The sequence below is a fragment of the Microcaecilia unicolor genome, chromosome 2 (genome assembly GCF_901765095.1).
Source record: "Microcaecilia unicolor chromosome 2, aMicUni1.1, whole genome shotgun sequence".
Lineage (NCBI taxonomy): Eukaryota > Metazoa > Chordata > Amphibia > Gymnophiona > Siphonopidae > Microcaecilia > Microcaecilia unicolor.
The window spans coordinates 243,202,743-243,221,774 of NC_044032.1; the positions used below are offsets into that span (position 1 = coordinate 243,202,743).

A 19,032-nucleotide genomic window follows, 5' to 3' on the forward strand; every position below is an offset into this window, starting at 1 on the left:
GATTTGCAGGACAGGGTTGATCAGCAGGGTGTGTAGTTCTGATTTCCCCATTGCATTCCCTAAGAAAAGCAAGATTACGTCCCAGCATGCACTGGAATAAACCTAGGACTCAATCAACCCTGTCCTGTGAATCTGGATCCAGTTAGCAGCCTTATTGATAAGAGAACTCAGACTGTGGAGAATTATTTTCCCTGGTTTGAACAATTGGCTTACAAGCAGACTATGCTCAAATGGCTTTTCCTATGGCTGTACAGCACTCGGATATAGTACAAGACAACTTCCCAAAAGAGAGAGTAACTTTGAAGTGCTGTTTTTACAATACTTTGTTAAGGAGCATGTGCCCTTATTACTCTTCTTGTCCTTGCAGGCTTATAGGTGAATTCTTAGCCTAGAACCACCTCCTGGATAAGTCCTTCACCAGGGGGTCATAGTGCAGCACTCCTAAGTTTCCCTCAAACTGAGGAGCAAATCACTTAAAATTTAAGCTACTGCTCCTTGGAAGTGTGTGTAGCTCAAGATTTTAGCATTTAAGAGGAAAGTAGTACGGTTTCCATGTTAGTCCACTTTGATACAACATGTTTGTGGGCCTTTACATAGGTGATAGCTTTGTACAGAACTAACTTAGGAGGCCTTTTACAAAGTTTAGCATAAGCTAACAGAATTAGCACACACTGAATGCTACGTGTCTTATTTTATACCTGTTGGCCATGAGGCGCCTAGCACACACTAACATCCATTAGCTCGTGCTGTGCTTTAGTAAAAAGGGCCTACTGCTTTCTGTGGGCTTTTATTTGTAGCATTCTAGGGAAAACGTATCCACATAAGCCCAACTTTTGGATTTACATGCCTCTGTATATTACCTTTCTTGTTTATTTTAACCTACAAGCACTCATAACTGCTTATACATCAACCTTCAACCTCCACAGAGTCCTAAAACAATATGCAGCAAAGGGCCAAAGTAGATTCCTGGGAGTAGTCGGCCGCTTATAAAAGAGGCCTGCTTCTGTATGTCTGAGACGAATGTGATCCCACTTTACAAAAATGAATTCGAATTTTATTTGTGTGTGTTTGCATGTTGATCTGATCATGTGGCATAAATTTCTTGATCAAATTAGGTGCTATTACATTCTCTTTAAACGAAACTACGGATACCTGAGGGCAGATGTAAGAGTTCAGCGTTTCTATTTTAACGTCACAGGTCAAAGTGCTCACTGAGACAGACATGTACCAAGGTTGCTTCTTGAACTTGACACTTTTTCCCCCCCTGTGGAGGGAAAAAAAATCCCTTGGTAGTAGTTGCTTCTTTAAGATGGCTACCCCAAGAGACAAAATATTAATATTGAGTTGCTGCTACATTTCCTATCAGAATGCAAACAGATAATATATACAGGGGCTGAATGCCTGTGATGTGCGTATCTTTTTTTTCTGGTCCTGCATTTTCATGAGGCAGAGTTGGACTTCTTTGACTTTTTGATCATACTTGGATGAAAGTCAGTGTGCCGGCGGGCATGCTTTGTCAAGTGGTCGCTCCTCATAAACCGTTTCTCACAGAGTGGGCAACGAAATTGCTTTTCACCTGTGTGTGTCCTGTAGTGACGTGTCAGCTCATCTGATCGAGAGAACTTTTTAAGGCAGCCAGGCCACGTGCATGGGAAAGGACGTTCACCTGTGGCGAATAAAACAAAAGAAAAATCACTTTAAACTGAGCAGTAAAAAAGACAATACAAACAAAATCCCAGTACCACTGCACCTTATGTTTTCATCTGCAAACTAGAACAGGCCTACCATTGTAAATTCTGTAAAAAAACATGTCATGTTCTTTGTACTTGGCAGTATTTCAACAGAACACTCACCTTGTAGCAAAAACGTTTACTGATAAATAAGTACTTGAAGTTCTTGTTACCTCCCTGTAATTTTCTCTACATCCCCTAGAGGGTGGGGGTGCTGATATTTTACTAAGAAAATAAATTATAGCCCACTCTCCTGGGCCCAGATTGGCTATGTTAATAAAACTAGCTCTGCAGACACTGCACCAGGTCCTGTGATCCAGTTCCAAACACAAAGGGGTCATGTAAAGCTGTTTTTCTGCTTAAACACGGCATATAAAACACAGAAACAATAACACAGACCCAAAGCACTTAAAAAGAAGTTACATCGAGGCATAACATACAGCTAAAATGTTTTAATCACTACAAACAATTGCCTTTTTTTTTTTAATCTTGCTCCAGTCCTTTTGCTGAACTTGCAGGAATCTCACTTGTTATGCATATACCTGATGCAGCTATTTAAAGTTAGGTGGGTGGAGTCTACATTTTTGTTCATTTCTTACCTGAAAGTCTGGCTTTGTGTTCAGATACACCGACTTGGGACTGATAGGCTATCACCTTTCAAACCTGTCAACGAGCAACATCAGTCAATTTTTTTGCACCCTCGGATTCTTCTCTGGTCCTAGCAGTGCATGCGGCAAAGGTGGAGACCGAAGGTCACTCGCGGGGCTATGGTCTCAAGGCTGAAGCTAGGAACACTGAAGAGATGGCCTTCTTGGCTCAAGGTAAGCCATGCATTAGTGGTTTCCTGCTGTTCCAATGGGAGTATTGTAGGAGCTCTGGATGAGAGCCCTGTAATATCCTCCCAGTAATGGATGGTGCTGTTGGACAGGCCTATGAGAGGAGGGGTAGAAATAAAGGATAAAAAAAGTCTTTATAAAGACAGAAGGTATAGCTTCTGATGTTAGAAAATCCCTTAGCAAAGTGTGAGGTTCCAGGGCTTTGAGAAAGCAAGAATATATCTAGTTCTTCTGTAGAGTGGATTATTTTTTTATTGATTTTTTTTTAATACTTTGTGGAATGATGTTACATATCCCTAAGTGAGAAAGAAAAATGTATATAAAGATAATGGAAAAGTGATAAGCACCTGAGGGAAAATGTTTCAGAAACTGCAGGAAAGTGAGAGTAAATACTTCTTCCCATACTCAAGAAATTTCACTATGCCTGATTCTGCTTTTTTTTTTTTTTTATTTACCTGTCTTGACATTTGCTATATATAGTAAACACCCTTCAGCATGAAGACAAGCATCAGACCTACTTCTTAGCAATTGAATTCCCTCTGTTTATCTTCCCAAAACAATATGGGGGGATACTGGGGTTTTTTTTTTTCTTTTCTTTACTTTTATGCTTCAGGTTTAGACAATGAAGAGAGCATATGTGTTGCTGTTTTGCAGGAGACTAAAATGTGTTTTAGAAATGAGCATGGCTTTAATAAATTCACCTTAAACGTGTTCAAACTCTGAGTGATGATGGAGCATGTAATAAAGGCAGAAGGTATCAGTATCAAGAGCTACAGGGTAAGGTAATTGTTTTTCACCCTTCTAGTTTTCTTCAAATCCATGTCCATCAGATCCAGAGGCTAATGGAGTCCCACCTACCTAGGTGTGGCTAGAAAGGAAGCCCCGATGAGTTTGCCCTGGCTCTGCAGTACAATGAAGCCTATAGTGGATGTCTGCAGAGCTGCATTTATATAATGAGTGTTTTTTTTTCTTCCTTGTGCTGTCTTTCATCAACTAAGACAGAATCAGTCCCAGAACAGCCAAGAAAAGGTCTTCCTTTGCACTTGAAGCTGACCGAGTGCCCCAAGTACAGATGAATGAGGCAGAACACAGTAGAAAACAAGTAGAAAAGCCGAACTGTACTAAAAGGGCTGGTGTCCCATTGGTGGTGGCTGGTGCTGGGCTGACAGGTTTAGAAGCAAGATAACCGATCAGTGTGAGTTGGTGAATCTGAGGATACAGAAATAAAATTATTCATTAATGTTTGGTGCACTTTATACATAAAAATCAATAGTAGACAGAGTATTGGGGAGATAGGATGCTTTCAGAGAAGCAAACTGCTTTCTTTCTAGTAGGTGACAGTGTTTCTAGAAGACATCACACACATTTCATACTTGTAAAGAAGACCAAGTCACAGAAGCCACAATGTTATAAGACAGTGGCGTACTGAGGGTGGAGCAGTCCGCCTCGGGAGCACGTTGCAGGAGGGGTGCAGAGAATAGCTATGCGGCTGTCGGCTCCACTGGTTCCCTACTCCCTCTGCCCCGGAACAGGAAGTAACAAACAGAGGGAGCAGGGAACTAGCGGAGCCGCACGGCTGCTCCCAGCACTCTAGCAGGTAAGAAGAATGCACCTGGGCAGGGGGGGGGGACCAGATAATGCTGCACCTGGGGGGGGGGGGCACAACGGCGATCCACCCCAGGTGGCAGCCGACCAAGGAACGCCACTGTTATCAGATATTAGGAATACTTTTCTTAGCCCTAAAGCTTTGAACATATTTGCTTTTGTGGCTTAGGTGTTCATTTGAACTCTGCAACATGCTCACATCATTTGTACTTTGTTTAAATGTATTTGGGGAAGGAGGTGCCTCAAAGCACATGAACTTGTGTCCTGAAATTCATGTACAGTTTATGCTGCATGTTTATGGTTTGTCTGAATAAATAATACAGTTCTATCATCATTCTCACCTAAGCTATCTTACACTGGAACAAAAAAAATGTAAGCATACACCTCCCAGATACTTTATATGGTATCCAAAATTGAATGTGTAAACATGGGCACATGCCCAGTTTGAAAAATAAGCTGATACCTAGCAGTAATTGGGCGCTAACAACCAATTACTGTAGTTAATTGGCTCCAATTAGGATTTGTGCACGCATCTTGCTAAGGGCTATTCTATAAAGATGCGTGCTCAAATCTTTTAGTGTGCAAATGAAAAAGGGTGTGGCCATGGGAGGGGCATGGCTGGGTCAGGGGCGTTTACTAAAGATGTGGGTAGTAGTATAGAATTTGGGGCATCTGCACCTAACTTATACGTGAGGATTTATACCTAGTTTAAGTTGGTGTAAATCCTTGTGCCCAAAATTAGGTGCAGATCCCAGTGCTAAGAATAAACAGCCCCCAACTTGGAGTGCCAATTACAGATTTGCACTCAACATACTTTTTTTTTTTTGGCACCCAAATTTCTGAATCTAATCTATAATGTACTGATCTCCGGGGGGGGGGGGGGGGGGGGGGGGGGGGAATCCTGCCGAAAAACTGATTTCACTAGTATTCTATTACGATTTTGATTTAACATTTATGTTATTATTATTATTTGTTACACTTATACCCTGCGCTTTCCCACTCATAGCAGGTTCAGTGTGGCTTACATAGTGGTAGGTTACAAAGAGGGGCATAATCGAACGCGAATGCCCATCTCCATGGGCATCTGTGTCCGAGAACGGGTACGTGAAGGGGTGGGACAGACCGTATTTTCGAAAAAAATGGGCGTCCATCTTTTTTTCAATAATACGGTTTGTGCCCGGCAAATGCATCGGATTTGTGCGGATTTGAGCTGGGCGGTTTCGTTTTCCAGCGATAATGGAAACCGAAGGCGCCCAGCTCAAAAACAACAAATCCAAGGCATTGGGTCGTGGGAGGAGCCAGGATTCGTACTGCACTAGTCCCCCTCACATGCCAGGACACCAACCGGGCCCCCTAGGGGGCACTTGTAACAAGTAAAAAAAAAATTAAAATACTTCCCAAGTCCATAGCTCCCATCCCTTGGGTGCTGAGCCCCTCAATCCCCCCAAAACCCACTGCCCACAACTCTACACCATTACCATAGCCCTTATGGCTGAAGGGGGGCACCTACATGTGGGTACAGTGTGTTTTGGGGGCGGTTTGGAGGGCTCACATTTACCACCACAAGTGTAACAGGTAGGGGGGGATGGGCCTGGGTCCACCTGGCTGAAGTCCACTGCACCCACTAACAACTGCTCCAGGGACCTGCATACTGCTGTGATGGAGCTGGGTATGGCATTTGAGGCTGGCATACAGGCTGGAAAAAAAGGTTTTTTTGGGTGGGAGGGGGTTAGTGAACACTGGGGGAGTCAGGGGTGATCATCCCCGATTCCCTCCGGTGGACATGTGGTCATTTAGGGCACTTTTTTGGGACTTGTTCGTGAAAAAAAAAAGGGTTAAAAAAATGACCCAAATTCGTGCTAAAAACGCCTTTGTTTTTTCGATTATCGGCTGAAGGCGCCCATTTCGCCGATAAACACGCCCCAGTCCCGCCTTCACCACGCCTCCGACACGCCCCCATCAACTTTGCCCGTTTCCGCGACAGATTGCAGTTGAAGACGCCCAAAATCGGCTTTCGATTATACCGATTTGGGCGCCCACGGGAGAAAGGCGCCCATCTCCCGATTTGGGTCAAAATATGGGCGTCTTTCTCTTTCGAAAATAAGGCTGAAAGGGTAATAGAGAGAACGTATGTTATAGTGCATGTGAGATGAACAGGGGAAGGGGTAGAATTGGCGTGAGAGAGGCGGGGGATAGAGTGGAATTAATAGGGGATGGGGTATGAGGTAGATGTGGGATAGGTAGGGCGAGGATAAGGGCATTAATAGAGGACGAGGTCTAAGATAATATGGATTGTTGTCTGATCTGTTGTTGTTGTGTGGGAGGGCCCCTAGGTTAAGTCGGGTCATTTGGGTAAGCTTGTTTGAAAAGGTGGGTTTTCAGCAGTTTCCGGAAGAGTAGATAGTCGTTGATCGCTCAGATATATCTTGGTAGGGCATTCCAGAGTTGACTGCCTTTGAAGGAGAAGTTGGTTTCATGGGTGGTTTTGTACTTTATTCCTCTGCAGTTGGGAAGATGTAGGTTTGCGAGGGTTCTTGCCTGTTTCTATTTGGAAGGTCAATCAGGCTGTCGTGTTCTCTGCAATGATTGGTTGTATGTGCACTGGTCACAAATAAGAATTGAAGTCGTGTGTTTCTGTAGTTTGACTATGCTCCCTTACGTGTATCTTTTATCTAGCATTTTCAGGGAATTTAGTATTACTACGTTTCATAGTTCCAATGTATCTCACTCCACTATAGTTACTGTATATATAACACAGGCAAAATTATGCTGCCATCTGGAAAACTGCTGCTTTAGTTACCCTAGTTTTGATCTGTACAATATTGATAGTAAGAGTTTTAAAACAACCCGTGCACACAGCATTCTACATTTCACAAATGTAATAAATTGATCTACAATTACCATTGCAGCTTGACTCTAGATTTTAGGATGATGGTACCGAATGGCCCGATTTGAGGGCTGACACTACAAGGGGGTTAGTGCCGTGTGAAGAATGCTGTAATGGTTTCAGCACAGACCGCATTTAGTACCGAAAATGTAAGGCCAGGTCTGGGGCCAGTGTTAAAAGGGATTATTGAGAGAAGAGGTGTCTGTGTATTGCCACCCCTTCTCTCCCCCCAGCTTAAAAAAAAAAAGAAAACCTCTTGTGGTCCGGTGGCCCCCCCTTGACCCACCCCTAAACTTAACAAAAAGTCCTGGTGGCGAAGGGGAACCCCCACCTAGGCCAGGATCCCATCCCCCAAGTCTGAAGTTATCCCTGGTGGCCCACCCTCCTACCAGCAAGCAGGAGCGATGTCTACCATCTGTAAAGGGTGGTGCCATGCACAATGCATCCTGGGATACACTGTATGGGGCCTAACTTCCATATAGGGGAGTTAGGCCTGGATGCAATGGGTGCGGTGCTGCCATTTTCTTGAAGGTGACCCAAACTCCCTTGTATGGAAGTTAGGCCTTGCTATTTTGTAGATGGTGGCCTGGAGCAGCAGGCACGAGTGGACATTGCTCCTGCTTCCAACTTACAGCTACAGGGGTAGGCCACCAGGTCTAACCTGACTGCCTGGGAGACCCACTAGAGCACCAGGGTTTTTTTTTTTTTTAAGTCGGGGGGGGGGGGGGGGGGGTCACAGGACCACATGGGCTTTTAAGTTTGGGGGGGGGGGGGGGCATTGAACCACCCAGGCATTTTGTAAGGGATATGCTTGCAGGGGGTGGGGGAAGAGGGTGTAGGAACAGCTCTTAGGGATTGCAATGTAATACTTTTTTTTTTCAACACATTGCTGTCCACTTATCTGTTAATTCCTGTTTGTACCACCGAGTACTCAGTACCTAATTGCTGCTGTGATTTTAACGTGGTACTAATTTGTTTATGCTGCAACAATTGTCCTGTGCTAGGTTCATTGTCGAATGAAATTCTACTGTGAACCGGAGTATTGGCCCATGAGTCTTTATTAAGGCCATCTAGAAAAGTTAAGTGGGTGCCTGCCCTCATTTTATGCACAATCGCTTAAGTTGGAGAACATAATTAAATAAACCGCACATCCAGCAGCCAAGATTTATTGTGAATCCGATTGAGGTGTCTATGTTTATGAAACAATCATCCACCGCCACCTTGCCCTAGCAGGTTTAGCAAGTGCATAGTTCCGGAGGGAATTAGGTTAAACAATCGTCAAGGTTTTGGGCTGACGCCGGCTGCTCTTGCGTGCTTTCTCCTTATCACAGTGCCACCCGGCAGTCCGCGATCACTTCCGGCAGTGTGTCCTCAAGTAACCTACAGGCAAAAGGAGGAAGCGGCAGGGCGGGGCGCTGCACAGTACAGACATGGGGTGGGGGGGAGGGGGAAGGAGGACGAGACAGGAGTCGCAGGTACAAACAAGGGAAAGCACACGCTGGTACTTTGCGGTATTGCACATGACCAATCTTTAGCGAGACTTAATACACCGTCTCCGAAAATTAAAACCATTTCATCATCGTGGCTGGTTTTAGTGTGCATGGATGCATTTATTAAGGGCTTCCGGACCAGTGCAAATTTGCACAAGGGCTTTCTTAGGATACCGCTCAGAAACAGGATTTTATTCCTCGTTAACTATCGGCTTCGGGAGGGTTAACCCAAATTACAGTGTGTGTGTGTTTTAATCGAGACGTGATTTTTTTTTACCACACCCTTTCTCTCACAGACCAAATTCGTGACAAACCCAAACACTGATTGTGATTCACGCTCGAAAATTTCCATTTAGCCGCTAGGAATACACAAGTGTTGGCCCGTCACCCATCATTGGAGGGCACGCAGCACTTAACTGGGCAATATGAGAGCTCACTAACACCCAACTGTGGTTTGTTTTCTGCTTCCTCCTTGCTGTCTTTGATAACTCAGACGTTAGGTGATTTCTCTCCTTCCTATCATATCCTTTCATTTCCTGGTGAAAAATGCTACTCTGACTGCTCTCACGTCTAAATCCTGCCTGTCGACATGTATGAACAAGGTGTCCCGCTCATCATGACGTATTCAGTTCAATGAATTGACAGTCAACAACAACAACACGGACAAACATAAAACTCCAGTTTTAGTATATAGATATATGGCTAAAATCCACAGAAAATATTTGAGTAGTGGCCGAAAAATAAACCCAGCACCCAGCCAATGTGGCCCAAATTCTGCTGGCAGCACCCTCCTTAGCTTTGGGACGACCCCCCACCCCGTACACTAACCTGTATGTACTCTATAGTGGGCTTTGAGATGAGAGGATTTGCCATACACTTTGCCGCAGCCAGCGAAGGGGCACCTGTGTCTTTTCTCCGCGTTCACTTTGCCTTTGGCGACCCCTTTGCCCTGGGGCAGAGGTAGAGAAGGGGACGCGTCGCTGCTGCTACTGCTGCAATCGTGGTTATTCTCGGGGCTGTGGGCAGGGCTGAGCCCGCACTCGGTGGTCACGTCGCTTTCCGAGCCCGCATCCTCGTCGTCGTCGTGGCTTTCACCGCTGTGGCTGCTGAAGACGGGCGAGGGCAAGGGTCGGTATTTGTTCAGATCCAAGAGGCTTTTGGCGATGGCCAGCAGCGTGCAGTAATCCTTCCAGGCGTCGCCGGGGTCATTCAAGTCCTTCATCACTTCTTTGTCGGGCAACCTCCGCAGGTCCAGCTCCTGGGCACTCGGCAGGGGCTGTTGTGCCTGCTCCTGCGGCTGGGGGGGCGGCGGAGGCAGCATCAGCGTAGCTCGGTTGGAGATGGACACCAGGCATTGAGCTGCTAAGAAATCCATGTAGGCGACAGCTGTCATCTCGTTCAGATGGTACCAAAGCCACAGTCCGGGAACCGATGTCCTGGCACGCACAAATGTAAAAACAATAATACAGGGCTTATATCACAGTGAGAAGGGTGAACTCCTTTCCACTGCAGTGGTGATCCCAGAAACAGTGTCGTTTCTCAGTATCCGAAAGTCAGATCTCCTCCTCCTCCTCCTCAAACCCTCAGCCGCAGCAGCAGCATCGTGACAAGAGTGCCCGGTGCCACCCAGCGCAGCATCCACGGGCTGTATGTGAGAGGCTAATAAAGGTGCTGCCTCGCTCTTTCTCTTCCCCCTGTGTCAGCAAAGGCTTTGAGATCTCACTGTTCTCCCCCTGCACCGGCTGGCAAAGTTATGTAATGCAGTTTTCTTGGAAAAATGTAACACGTGGTGATTCCAAGTTATTCCATCTAAAAGGCAGACTGTTCCATTGGCTTAACCGGGCTCTTTGTCTGTCTTAACATCACTGCGTTCACCCAGACATAAAGAGCCTGTTGAAATACCACACAAAGCTCCACATCTAGTTATAAAGCACACACTTTTTTTTTTGGGCTTCCCACCGATTGACTCACTCCCAGCCCCCCTCCTCCTCCTCCCCCACCCCTTTTTTTCTAGTAGTCTTTACTGTTCCGGCATTCTGCAGCTCGGTAACAATTTCACAGAATCCCACGCGTCACAATTGAAGCTCGCTTTCATTGGTTGGGTCGGAGGCAATTCTAGTCTGTTTACTTTCTCCCCCTTCCAATCATGAAGCGCGACAGGCTCTAGGGCCCAGAGTTAGCCAATCAGAACTGTCCGTTCTTTTCCCACGTGCTACTTCCACCTGCCTGACTGCCGCAATTTAAAAGGGCGATACTCTGTCCCAGTGTTTGAAAAGGAAGTAGGAGATGATTTTATTATTTTAAAACTTGTTTGTTTTGTTACCTTCTTGAGGTGTGAATTACTTTAGAGCGGTTTTAGGGGTGGCTGTCAGGTGAAAGTTGAATTGGGTTATCATCGATACCTTCACTTTAGGCTCGGAACTACAGTTTTCCAGGAGTGAAACTCCAGAATTTTATGGGCTGATTTGGTTGGTTGTTCTTCACGCAAATTAAGGTCGATTCTCGGAGGATAACTTTTAGTTATCATGCACCGGAGGAAATTAAATCCATTCCCAAATTAGATGGAAGATCTCTGCTGCTGCTGTCGCATGCTTTTGGGCATAGCACCAATTCTCTGTTGATATGTGTTTATTTTGGGCTCGTCTATATAATTTTGTGTATATAATCTGTACTTGATTACCTCCACGTCATGAAGCAGGTGAAAGCCTGGGTTTTTCCACAAAACCCTTTAATGTCTATGGCTCACTCTGCATCTGGACTTGCTTACCGCACACCTTGTAACTAAGCTGTACAAGGAAATATGAGCTGATATTGAACCACCCACTGCAAGATCTCATGCAGTACCTGGGCTGGTGAAGCTGCAGATTGTTCTGCAGTTCCTTGCCACAGGGACATTCCAGCATGTATTAGGGGGTAACAGCGGCGTGGACCAGTCTACTGTTTCAAGACATCTAACACAGGTACTACTCTGAATTTTGCACTACCCCCTCCCTGTCTTGCGTCCACGGTGTCTGCTCTGCCCTCCTCCCCCTTTGTTACACCCCCTTCTCATATCATTCTTACTGTTTAAAAAGTGCATGACCAAATAAACCCCTTTGCTCTATGTTGCAGGTGCTGTGCGCCCTGAAAAAAATGTGTTCGCAAGCACATTGCATACCCTACGGGGGAAGAAGAGCGGAGGAGGATCAAGCAGGACTTTTACAAGATTGCTGGCATGCCCAATGTCCTGGGGGCTATTGGCTGCACACATGTTGCCTTCACCCCGCCTATGGATCAAGAAATGCAGTACCGTTACCGCAAGATGGGATACTCGCTGAATGTGCAAGCGGTGTGTGATGCAAACCATAGGATCCTCGATGTTGTGTCTGGCACCCCTGTGGAAGTGTTTTGCTCCACCGCTTTCTCAAGGGAGGGATATAGACATGCAGGTTGGTCCTGCTGTACAGAGAGAGACACACTAGCACGTCTATATCCCTCCCTTGAGAAAGCGGTGGAGCGAAACGGGTCCCCGTTGGGTAGACAAGAGTAAAGACATGAGACCATCCAGCATTTAAAGCTAAGTCAAAGGAAGTTTTCTTTTTGTGAAAAGTTACCTGAATAACAATTTGAAGGAGGTTTTTTTAGGTCAATGATGATTTTAGCCTGAGATATGCCTTATGATTTACTCATGTATATGGGCAAGCTGGCATTTTGAGACCTTTTTCCTCCATAATTAAGTGAATCTCTCAACACGTGTCAATATATATAATTGCAGTCAGTCTAGTGTGTAATATACGTGAAATATCTGCAATTAGGGTTGTTCGTTTTGAAGTAATATTTGCACCTACAAAGACAAACACAAATGAGTTTGACACAAACCCGCCCATGACCAAACTTCTTACCGCCACCCCATTATCTGCAATACGCTAAACAAATTCACCTTCCATATCACCAATGGCCTCCTCCGACGTGTCGACGCCATCACACAGGCCGACTACCTGCTCACGGCCAAGGGTGGGCAACACAGCCTCCTCCAGGGGAGTCAGCTCCAAGGCACATCGAGGGCCACCCCCTGTACCCTTCCATGCTTCCATTTCCGTGCCTTGGCTTTGACGATACCCCTGAAATCTTGCCAACGATGCTTACACTGCTCCACAGTGCGCATCTGCACACCGACAGCACTCACATCCTCCACAATCTTCCTCCATATTTGTTTTTTATGGCCAAGCGAGAGCCTGGACTTTTTAAAAAGCCGACCAAACTCTTCGCATACACGAATCACCAAAACTTCAAGCTCGTCGTCTGTGAATTCTGGTGCACGCTTCCGCTTACCATTGCCATCAGGGCCCACACTTTTAAGCACTCTTTCCTCATCCTCCTCCCGTCGGGGCACATTATCCTCCATTGCTTCCAGAAAAATAAAATGGAGGAGATGTTAACATGTGGAAAATGCACACTTATCACCCTGCCATAAGCTCATCTCGCTGCATGAAACGTCTCACTTACCAATGAAAACTTGAAAGCACAAAAGAAAAAACAATGTGGCACACACCACACACCTTAAATAAAATAAAATGGAGGAGAAGTTAACATCAGGAAAATGCAAGAAGAAGCACACTTACCACCCATTCATAAGCTCATCTCTCTGAATTAAATGTCTCACTTACCTATGAACACGCGCAAGCACCTAACGGGAAATCGAGCCCAGAGTCAAGCAACGAGGCAGACACCATAAGCCAGTAGCCGTTGTGATCAAAAAGTCACGTGCCTATAAGCTCCGCTTCCGAGTGACGTGTATCTTACATGCCCCGGACGCACGTCTATGATGTGTGACATGCATACAACAGCCACAGTGATACCATGTGTTTAGTGAATGACTATTGTGCGCATGTGTTTCCTACACCGCTAGCGGGGGTTTCACCAGATTAGTGATACTTTCATGCATCCACCTTTTTAATACCGCGTCGAACATTTGCAAGTTGTTTTTTTAAGAGCATCCATTGTTTTTTTATAAATCGGTAAGTTTACTACGTGACTTTTACATTTTTGGTTCTTTTACATTTTGTTGATGCATCTACCCCTCAGACCAGTTCCACATACCTTATTCTACTGTACATATAATCTGCCTTCAATTTGGTCACTCAGGCCCAGATGCACTAACTCCACAGAAAGTGCTCTTTCCTTACCGATCCCTTAGCGAATGGGAAAAAATGGGCATGCATGAAGGAAATTGCATGCAAATGAGCTGCTCACTGTTAGCTCATTTGCATGCGATTTCCTTCCTAAGGAAGGGAAGCCAGTCGACCAGCTGAGCATGTGCAGAGCAGCCAAGCGTTATGCTGGCTGCTCTGCGCATGCCAAAGATAGCTTCATACACGCAGACAAGCTGCGTGTATAATAGCCATCTACAACCAATAAATTGCTAGGCATTGTGCAGCAGAGGGAGAGAGCGGGACCCTAGAAAGAGAGAATCGGGGATCGGGACATGCGAGGACGTCCAAATCAAAACTATTTGGACGTCCCTTTCGATTATGCCCCTCCAGGTCTCTCTCAGCCAATCAGCTGTGATTGGCTGAGAGAGACCTGGAAGGGCATAATCGAAAGAGACGTCCAAATAGTTTTGTTTGGACGTCCTCGCACGTCCCGATCCCCGATTCTTTCCGGCGGTGGTCATTTCGGGCACCTTAGTCGTAAGAAAAACATGTCCAAGAGAAAGATGCCCATCACAAAATCAGAAGGGAAAAAAAAACATTCAAGTGCTCATCAGGGACGTCCTTTGTTTTATTTTTGAGTGAAGGACGTCCAAGTGTTAGGCACTTGAAAGGATGTCCCTGACGAGCACTTGGATGGTTTTTTTCTTCCGATTTTGCGATGGGCGTCCTCTTCCCACTGGTCTCCCTTGATCTTTGCATGGGTCCCGCTCACAGCAGCCCCAGCCAGGCATTAATGAGAGGTGCAGACCTCCCATTAGGTTTTCCACGGTGCATGGGGTCGGAAAACGGCTGTGCATCTGCCTTTTATGCACATTATAATATTAATTAGCTCATTATAATAACTTTTATTTCATTTGCATTCTGTTTTCGTTAGCTGCTACCGTGACAGGAAAATGGCTCGGAGAACCCTTTTGTGCATGTCTTGTTTTACTACTTGCTGGCTAGACTGGCTAGAACTGGTTTAAAAACCACGTTGCTGGCTCATTAAGTTTAGTGCATCTGGCTTTCATTTATTTATCCTAGTACTTTTGTCCAGTGCTTTTTTTGTAGAAAAAAAGGTGCCGCTACTCATGGGCGGAGTCACCACATATAACTTCACCCCTATTATAGCCACACCTACATTAGCCACACCCCTTATACCAGCCATAGCGTATATAAACAGACATCATTGAAAATATTATACTAGTATAGGAGAAAAAAATAACGTGTTTTTTTTTCATTATAATTTCTGTAAGCTGTTACAGCTCCAGTATACCCAGTGCAAAATAAGACAGCAGATGTAAATTCTCAAATTGGACATTTCAGACACTAAAATGAAAATAAAATGATTTTTTCTACCTTTGTTGTCTGGTGACTTTGTTTTTCTGATCATGCTGGCCCAGTATCCGATTCTGCTGCTATCTGTCCTCTTAACTCAGTTTCCAGGGCTTCCTTTCCATTTATTTCTTTACTTTCCTCCTTTCTTCTTCATTTCTTGCCCTACATCCGTAAGTAAAAGCTGGGTCCTCCGCAGACTTGACTGTCCAGTGGATCCAGCTTCTGCCTATTTTCTACATCCATGTGCAGTTTTTCTCCTCTCTTCCTTTTCCCTCATTTCATCTCCTTCCTCACTCTTCCCTCGCCTCCATCCATGTCCAGCATTTCTTCTCTCTCCTCCATCCAACCATGTCTAGCAGCCTTCCTCTCCCCTCCATCCACCCATCTCCAGCGACCCTCCTCTCCCCCTGCCCTTCCCTCCATCCACCCATGTCCAGCAGCCCTCCTCTGCTCCCTGCCCTCCCCTCCATCCACCCATGTCCAGCAACCCTCCTCTCCCCCCTGCCCTCCCCTCCATCCACCCATGTCCAGCAACCCTCCTCTGCCCCCTGTCCTCCCCTGCCATCCACCCATGTCCAGCAACCCTCCTCTCCGCCCTGCCCTCCCCTCCATCCACCCATGTCCAGCATTTCTTCTCTCTCCCTTCCCTCTCCTCCATCCACCCATGTCCAGCAACCCTCCTCTGCCCTCCCCTCCATCCACCCATGTCCAGCGACCATCCTGTCCCCCCTGCCCTCCCCTGCCTGCCATCCATCCATGTCCAGCAACCCTCCTCTGCCCCCTGCCCTCCCCTGCCATCCGCCCATGTCCAGCAACCCTCCTCCCCCTGCCCTCCCCGCCCTCCACCCATGTCCAGCGACTCTTGTCCTTGTTTCCCCTGCTCCCCTCCCTCCAGCCACCCATACCCATCTGAGCCCCCCTCCCCAACCCAGTCCCCACCTGCCTACCAGCTCCGTGCCGCCAAACGACCCTCTCTCCTGCCACCCGACCCAGCCGGCACCTGACCCAGATTTAAAAAAAAATCTACGAAGCGGTGACGCGGTGTCTCTCGTCTCAGTGTAAAAGAAGAAAAATCACCTCGTCGGCCGGCCTTCCCTCACTGTCTCCGAGTCCCGCCCTCTGATGTAACTTCCTATTTCCGCAAGGGCGGGACTCGGAGACAGTGAGGGAAGGCCGACCGATGCAATTTTTCTTCTTTTACACTGAGACGCGAGGCACCGCGCCACCACTTTGTACATTTTTTTAAAGGCTGGGTCAGGTGCTGGCCGGGTCGGGTGGCAGGAGAAGAGGGTCGTCTGGTGGCATGGAGTACGCCACTGAAGGAGGGACCCTGTAGGCTAGCTCGGGGGAGGGAGGAGAGCCGGCTCGCTCTCAAGAGCAACTGGCTCTTGCGTGCCGGCTCCAACACATCGCCGGACCTACAAAAAAGGTGCCGGTACGCCGTACCGGTGCGTACCGGCACAAAAAAAGCACTGCTTTTGTACTATCCATCTTGTCTGTCTATATGTCTCAACTGCACTCTACTCCCAATCCCCCTCCCCCCCCCCCATGTTTCATTGTATCTTCCTGACAGTGTGAAGATCATATACATATTATATGAATATTCTAATGGATGCTTATTGTTTAATTTATATTGTGCTGGCATGATGAGTATAATATCTACGTTATATGAATATTCTTTCTGTGGTATCTATTATGGTATCATTTGTGTTCTGCTAACAGTTATATAAATATTCTACTGTGCTGTTTTACTATGCATATTTATGGTATTGTGTCATGTTGTTGCTCACTGATTATATTTTATGCCTACATTTGATCATTTTACTGTTATGCTGTTAACACAGTATCAGTTGTTTATGTCAAGCAGTACTCGTACTCTGCCTTGGTGGAATCTCTTCATAAAGGTTGATAATAAATCCCAATAACTAAAATAAAATAGTTCTCCAAATTGTGGCTTGACAAATCTCAGTTACCAGGTTACCACGGTGCCTAGAAATTGCACTATGGTGCCCAGTATTTCATACCCCCCAAATATATTTTTATTATAAGGTGGTGCCAAAGAGACAGTGAATTTCCTGCTTCCCACTATGAGCTAGCTTTCTGTAATCTTGGGCCGCTTGGTGGAGGCACTTTGGACTGATCTTGTGGTTTCAAGTCTCTTGAGTTTCTAAAAGAGCTGCTGATCTCAGAGGAAATTTCCATCCTCCTCCTTCTCCCTCGCCCTCCCCGCACACACTTCAAATTCACTGTGCACAAGGGTGGTGAAGTAGGAAAGAGGAGAAGCAAGAGAATCCTCAGCCTCTGGCTCCCAAGTGCTTGGGCTGGCACCTAGATTGAACAAAAATATGTGGAGGCTTGGTCAAATGTGTAATATGAGGCACCTCTGTGAGCTGTCCTGGCATACTTAGATTATGTGTATGATGACTCTGTTGAGTCAGTAATCAGACACTTTTTTTTAAATGACAGCCACAGCGTTAGCTTTAAGTCTATGCCTGCTGTCTGGCTAGTGAGTGGTGCGGAATAGATCTGGACAGTGGCAGCCAGCACTATTCCTTCCATAATGGTGATATTTAGACATCCTTTTTGCTGGCCTAGATTAATCCACATAGTGGCAACATAGCCAGAACTGAATTTTTTTTTTGAGGGGGGACAAAAGGTGGGCACTAAGCCCAGAGGGCCATTAACATCCTACTACTAAAAATCGTTTCTGTAGCACTACTAGACGTATGCAGCATTGTACACATTATATGCAGGTACTTTGTCCCAAGAGGGTTCACAGTCTAAGTTTTTGTACCTGTGGCACTGGAGGGTTAAGTTACTTGCCCAAGGTCAGAAAGAGCTACAATAGGAATTGAACCCAGGTTTCCAGGATCAAAACACATTGCACCAACCATTAGGCCACTCCTCCACAATCTACTCTAAGCACCAGTTTTATAAAGGTCGCTTAGCCCTAAGCAGCCTTTATAGAACAGCGCCTAGCTGTGGATTCCCTTGCCCAGCTTTGGGTGTGAGGACTTGCTCACCAGCATTTACACCAAGGTTCAAGCAGGCATAACTAACAGCAGATTGGGTGCATAAATTATCCTATTCTATAACACTGCACCTAAATCTGGGGAATGTGCCTGACTTACCCATGCCATCTTTCGAGTTGCGCATGAGTCAGTTCAGGCATGCAGTGTTATAGAATAGTGCATATACAGATCTGTGTGTGAGTCTTAATTAGTGCCAATTCATGTCAGTAAGTGTTAATAGCTCATTAACTAATTAGTCTGTGCACAGTTCTGAGATCTACACCCAAATTTGGGTGACCTTTATAGAATCTGGGGGTGAGCAACCTATTTCCTCTGTCTTGCCCAAGCACCTGTCACTTGCTTTCCCTTTACTCTTCCCCCTCCCCTCCCCACACCAAAATTCAGAAAAAAAATACTGTAGATAGTAGGGATCCCCAAGCCCCGCCAAGTGAAGAAATCTGGAGCCTGAGTCAGTTGAGAAATGAACAAGTGCAGCAGTTCTGGAAGCTGCTGTCGCTAGCACCATTAGCACATTGAGTACTGGTGGGCCTAGTACTGCCCTATGTTGATCTTATGAGTTCACCGTCAGGAAGTTCTAATGTAAGAACTGAACGTGTGTTTGCATTGCATTTCAACAACTTGAAATGGCGCTGCAGACTGCTGCACTTCTTCACTTCTCAGCTGACAGGTGCATCCAGCTGCTGGGGAGGCCTGAGGCAAAGGTGGAGGGGCCTAGGCCCACCATTGGCTACACTCCTGTAGCAAAATATTGCCAGCTGTCCATAGACTTAACAGGAATGTCAATTCTCCATCCTTACTCCACCCCAACACTAGCTGGCTAGCACTGAGGCAGTTTCTATGAATTTTCAGTGGCACTATCTAAATAGTGGATAGAGCACTTTTTTGTACCATACCTGCTGCATATGTAGTTTTTGCTTGTTTTCATTTTTGTTCTTATGATTTT

At 46.0% G+C, this 19,032-nt stretch overlaps 1 protein-coding gene across 1 annotated transcript; it reads right to left on the bottom strand.

The window, feature by feature from the left end:
- Positions 1-1,253: 1,253 nt before the first annotated feature.
- Positions 1,254-10,467, bottom strand: KLF9 (Kruppel like factor 9). Its single transcript, XM_030193856.1, has 2 exons — positions 9,377-10,467; positions 1,254-1,666 (listed from the first exon to the last, which is right to left on the bottom strand). The coding sequence occupies exons 1-2, from the start codon at positions 9,939-9,941 to the stop codon at positions 1,440-1,442; spliced, it is 792 nt and encodes a 263-aa protein (XP_030049716.1). The 5' UTR covers positions 9,942-10,467; the 3' UTR covers positions 1,254-1,439.
- Positions 10,468-19,032: the final 8,565 nt, after the last annotated feature.

What these genes read in the sequence shown, in the direction of transcription:
- KLF9 (XM_030193856.1), bottom strand. Translation starts at nt 9,941, where the DNA reads ATGACAGCTGTCGCCTACATGGATTTCTTAGCAGCTCAATGCCTGGTG. An exon ending in CCACTATAGAGTACATACAG is followed by an intron (nt 1,667 to 9,376) that starts GTTAGTGTACGG and finishes TATTCGCCACAG; the next exon opens with GTGAACGTCCTTTCCCATGC.